Source organism: Oreochromis niloticus, linkage group LG3 (assembly GCF_001858045.2).
Source record: "Oreochromis niloticus isolate F11D_XX linkage group LG3, O_niloticus_UMD_NMBU, whole genome shotgun sequence".
Classification (NCBI taxonomy): domain Eukaryota; kingdom Metazoa; phylum Chordata; class Actinopteri; order Cichliformes; family Cichlidae; genus Oreochromis; species Oreochromis niloticus.
In genome coordinates, this window is record NC_031967.2 from 2893085 (window position 1) to 2898580 (window position 5496).

The following is a 5496-nucleotide window of genomic DNA, read 5'->3' on the forward strand; positions in this document are numbered from 1 at the left end:
ACAGTCTAAAAACACACAGATTGGAGTCTCTGTGTAGAAACGCAGAGACACTGGGGTCAAAGACCCAGGATCACGACACTGCTGTGTTCTTGAAGCTGATGTGTTGCTCCCACTCCCACTCATCATAGAACTCAAAGAATTAGAATATCATCAAAAAGATGATTTATGTCACTAATTCCATTCAAAAACTGAAAGATGTATAATGTATACATTCATTCCACAAAGACTGTTTATTTCTTTTAATTTTGGTGATTGTAACTGACAACTATGAAACCCCAAATTAGATATCTCAGAAAATTAGAATATTGCGAAAAGGTTCAATACTGAATCAGCTAATTAACTCAAAACACCTGCAAAGGCCTTTAAATGGTCTCTGAGTGTAGTTCTGGAGACTACACAATCATGGGGGAGACTGCTGACCTGACAGCTGTCCAAAAGACGACCATTAACACCTGCACAAGGAGGGCAAGAACCAAAGGTCATTGCAAAAGAGGCTGGCTGATCACAGAGCTCTGTGTCCGAGCACGTTAACAGAGGGGCGAAGGGAAGGAAAACATGTGGTTGAAAAAAAGTGATAATAGGAATAACCACAGGCTGGAGAGGATTGTGAAACAAAATCCATTCATAAATGTGGGGAAGATCCACAAAGAGCGGACTGCAGCTGGAGTCAGTGCTTCAAGAACCACCACACACAGACATGAGCAAGACATGGGTTTCAGCTGTCGGCCACTCTTGGACAACAGACGGCATCAGAAGCATCTCCCTGGGCTAAAGACAAAAAGGAGTGGACTGCTGCTGAGCGGTCCAAAGTGATCTTCTGTGATCAAAGTAAATTCTGCATTTCCTTTAGAAATCAGGCTCCCAGAGTCTGGAGAAAGACAGGAGTGTAAAGTTTCCACAGTCAGTGGTGGTTTGAGGTGCCAGGTCATCTGCTCGTGTTGCTCCACTGTGTTTTCTGAGGTCCGAGGTCAACACAGCCATAAACCAGGAAGTTTTAGAGCACGTGCTTCCTGCTGCTGACCTACTTTATGGAGCTGCAGATTTCATTGGCAAATGAAATCTGCAGAGCTCTTTCTGTGATCTCGTGCACAAGGGAGATGACCGAGACGAACGCTGTTCCTGCCGCTCGGACCCCAGTCACTCTCAGCCAGCTCCCCTGCAGCACTGCTCTTTATTGTGGTTACATGAATATGCATAGATTCATTAACATGTGACATCTTGAACAGGCATGTATGTGAACAAAGAGTACCAGTCTGTGTGTACTGTAGGTATGCGGGTGTGTGTGTGTGTGTGTATATCAAAATATGACCCTGTGTACGACTCCCAAAGCTGCTGCCTGGAAGTCCAGCAGCACCTAAACAAAAGGCACTTATACTGAAACTGATACAGAGTAGGTGTCCTCCCATACCATATATCAGAGAGAGCAGGTACGACCTCTCTCATGACCTTAGGACATGTGTGGTGTGCCAGAACACTCTGGAATGCACACAGAGTCTTTGCAGACTACTAAGGATCAGACATCCTATCATGATTATACACCTCTAAGCATTATATGATTATATGTTTCTAAGCATAAATGACGATCCAAAGCTGTAACCCTGACATCTAATTTGGGGTTTTCATTAGTTGTCAGTTACTGTGTGGAATGAATGTATACATTATACAACTTTCACTTTTTGAATGGAATTGGTGACATAAATCAACTTTTTGATGATATTCTAAATTTATGACCAGCACCTGTATTTGGCAGCAATAAGCTGCATGTTGTTTTCACTGCACCAGGCTGTCTGCCTCCTATAAGCACCAGTTGATGCACTGGTTTAAAGTTTATTAATGTAAATGCATTGATTAAAAACATAAAAGGAAACTGGGCCGCGGTTAAGGCTTCCTGTGCCCATCATCCATCCAAGCCCTGGTAGTTTTCAGGATAGTGTCATCCCTCCATTCTCTCCCATTGACTGCCATTTTGCTTTGTGCCCCACTGTACACGCTGTGAAATTCCTGCCACCGAAATGAACCCGACAACAAATACTGAAGAATGACAAGAATTTTTTTACAGGTATTGCCAGGTGATCTGTGAGCTCACTGTGGTGTGCTAATCTTTGTCTGCTTTGTCTGCTATTCCAAATAAATTAACACGAGTAGAGAAACGTTTTATCTCATTCTCTACTGTGCATTATATTATCTCTCTCATACATTATATATATATATATATGTAACACCCAGCGCGCCCCTGCGGGCGGTTTATCCTTCAAGCTCGGGTCCTCTACCAGAGGCCTGGGAGCTTGAGGGTCCTGCGCAGTATCTTAGCTGTTCCCAGGACTGCGCTCTTCTGGACAGAGATCTCCGATGTTGTTCCCGGGATCTGCTGGAGCCACTCGCCTAGCTTGGGAGTCACCGCACCTAGTGCTCCGATTACCACGGGGACCACCGTCACCTTCACCCTCCACATCCTCTCGAGCTCTTCTCTGAGCCCTTGGTATTTCTCCAGCTTCTCGTGTTCCTTCTTCCTGATATTGCTGTCATTCGGAACTGCTACATCGATCACTACAGCCGTCTTCTTCTGTTTGTCTACCACCACTATGTCCGGTTGGTTAGCCACCACCATTTTGTCCGTCTGCATCTGGAAGTCCCACAGGATCTTAGCTCGGTCATTCTCCACCACCCTTGGGGGCATCTCCCATTTTGACCTCGGGACTTCCAGGTTATACTCGGCACAGATGTTCCTGTACACTATGCCGGCCACTTGGTTATGGCGCTCCATGTATGCCTTGCCTGCTAGCATTTTGCACCCTGCTGTTATGTGCTGGATTGTCTCTGGGGCATCTTTACACAGCCTGCACCTGGGGTCTTGCCTGGTGTGATAGACCCCAGCCTCTATGGATCTTGTACTCAGAGCTTGTTCTTGTGCTGCCATGATTAGTGCCTCTGTGCTGTCTTTCAGTCCAGCTTTGTCCAGCCACTGGTAGGATTTCTGTATATCAGCCACCTCCTCTATCTGCCGGTGGTACATATATATATATATATATATATATATATATATATATATATATATGTACAGGGTATATTAGTTGATGATGATGGAAGCTGCAGCTGCAGATAAGAAGCTCCAAAAATCCGCTGTAAGACTTCAGCTCTCCTACATGTCCTATAAGAGAAGCTAACATGTGAGATTAGTCTAAAGGCCATTATTGACCTTGTTCAGCTAATTAAATACAGTAACTCAAATTTCAGCTGGTTCCAGTAAGCTCCACATACAAACAGTGGTGTGCATGGACTTAAAATGTAGGTTTGGGGTATACAACATTTACAATATCTAAAGCTCACTTATACTACAACTTTTACCAACCACAGCTAACTATATTGACCTTAAGTTGCCCATTGTTAAACATCATGATTAAAGCATGTGCCATACACTACTTGTGACTCTGCCATTCAGTCACATTTTGCTCATTTAAATCTTCTGGTTTTCAAATAAACAAATAAACTCATGACTAAATTAAATCGTCGTGTTTTCAGTGATTTACCTTCACCTGAAAACCGGTCACATCATCCTCCATCACCGAGCACGAGAACCATTTCCAGCAGTGCACGTGCAGCTGCGACCCACGCGCACGGAGGTGACGGGGTGTTTTCTCTTTCATCTTTTACGTGTATTTGCACCCAGAACTACAGGGACCAAAACAAGTGACTCCAGCTGCTGAACTATAAGCAGTAAAGGTTTGCAGTAGAGGCTGAAAACCGTGGGGTACGTTTCCAGGCCGATGGACCGTTATTCGGCCTTAAACCAAAGTGTAGCACAAAAGGAGAGCCGACGGGGTGAGGTGTGCGGGACAAAGCCTTACCTTGGAGCGGCAGCAGCAGCGGCAGCAGCACACACAGAGCGCACAGAGAGCGGTGAGCCATGGTTACAAGTCCACACAAGCCGTGACGAGGTGAAGAAACAACGAGCGATCAGCGGGCCTGTTGGCACTCAGCGTGTCCGAAAGCCGCATCCAGGGCGTTACCCACGGCTGGCTGAGACACACCCACTCTGTGCCACTTCCGGTTCCTTTTAAAACAAAAGTCCTCTCTTCGTTAGAGCGATGTTGCATTGTTTATCTCGCCATTAGCGCAAGTACACTGGACAAGGGTTATAAATATGTTTTTCTATTATTTTATCTAAGACCTCCACGATCGCATACACTGTTCCAACAGAGCACATCAGGTCGTTTAGTCGGCATGCTTACTATTCATGCTATTATTTAATTTAATTTTTTATTTTGAGGTTAGTCGTGTTCTTGGTTCCCAGTTGCCTTAGTTTTCATTTCTCCCTTTGTGTTCCTCTTTCCCTCGTGTCAATTTCCTTTTCCTTTTTTTCTCCATTTAGTTATTTTCCTTCCTATTACATTTGTTGCTTCCCTGTGCTTCATCCTTTTTGTTTTCCTTGTGAAGTCACTCCCATCTCCCTGTTGTTTGCCCCTCTATCTCCCTGGTCATGCCCATGTGTTTGAGTGGTCTCTGTGTTCTCTCTCTGTGGTTGAGTGTGTTTCCTGTTTATTGCTGTCAAGTTCTGGCCCCTGTGTTGGTTACTTTGATAGGTCCTTGTTCCATTTATGTCTGATGTTTCTAACTGTAGAGCAGGCGTGTCAAACTCCAGTCCTTGAGGGCCAGTATCTTGCTTGTTTTTGAGATACCCCTGCCCTACTTGCTGCTGATTACCTAGGGCTACGTCCACACTAGCCCGGATAGATTTGAAAACGGCGTTTTCATCTGAAAACGCTCCGCGTCCACATTAGCGTTTTCAGTCGTTTTCACAGAGTTGTGCGTTACGCTCACGTTCCGGTACTGAGCATGCGTGAAACGCAAGAAGATTCGACCTGCCTCATTTCTGTCTGCTGTTTATTTACTTTCCGGCTCTTTGAAACGTCGCGGCAAAAAGCACCAAGTTTTTTTAAATGGACTAACAATGAGGTGGAGTTGTTGGTGCGAGTAACACAAAAGTACAAAGTTGCAAAAGCAAGTGAGAATTAAAGAATTTGAAGAAAAGCTATCTGGAGCATGTACAGACTGATTAATCTTTTATAGGGCTGTCAAAGCTGAGAGCAAACAAAACAAATGCCGTGCTGTCTTAGTTTAATTGGTCACATCACTGGATCATATGAGGAAGTCATGCTGCTATATGAAGATATATGAACATTTTTCCTCAGAATGTTGGACCTTTTTTACATTTTCCAGTTGTCATCTATCACCTGGTGTGCTATTAAATTAATTTTGCTGAACCTGTTTTACAATGTTTAGAATGGATGTGTTAAATAGTGCTGACTGTCCATAACTATCCATCCATTCATCCATCCATTCAGCCATCATCCATCCATTCATCCATCATCCATCCATTCATCCATCATATATCCATTGTTGGGATTCAGAGATTCTTTTATTGCTGCCATGTAACCTGCCTTATGATAAATGCATTAAGAACCTGTTTTACAGCATTATTTTATCAGTAATATTTCT

The 5496-nt window shown here is 44.0% G+C and overlaps 1 protein-coding gene across 2 annotated transcripts in view; it reads right to left on the reverse strand.

Annotated features, from left to right (window-relative positions):
* Window positions 1-4047, reverse strand: part of cd99l2 (CD99 molecule-like 2) — a 19356-nt gene extending 15309 nt beyond the window's left edge. The window contains exon 1 of one of the 2 annotated variants that reach the window (XM_005463412.3): window positions 3846-4047. In XM_005463412.3, the coding sequence (XP_005463469.1) occupies window positions 3846-3906 (61 nt within the window). In that variant the 5' untranslated portion in view covers window positions 3907-4047. The remainder of the gene's footprint in view (window positions 1-3845) is intronic. The other variant, XM_005463411.4, reaches the window with a different exon arrangement.
* Between the last annotated feature and the right edge of the window lie 1449 nt (window positions 4048-5496).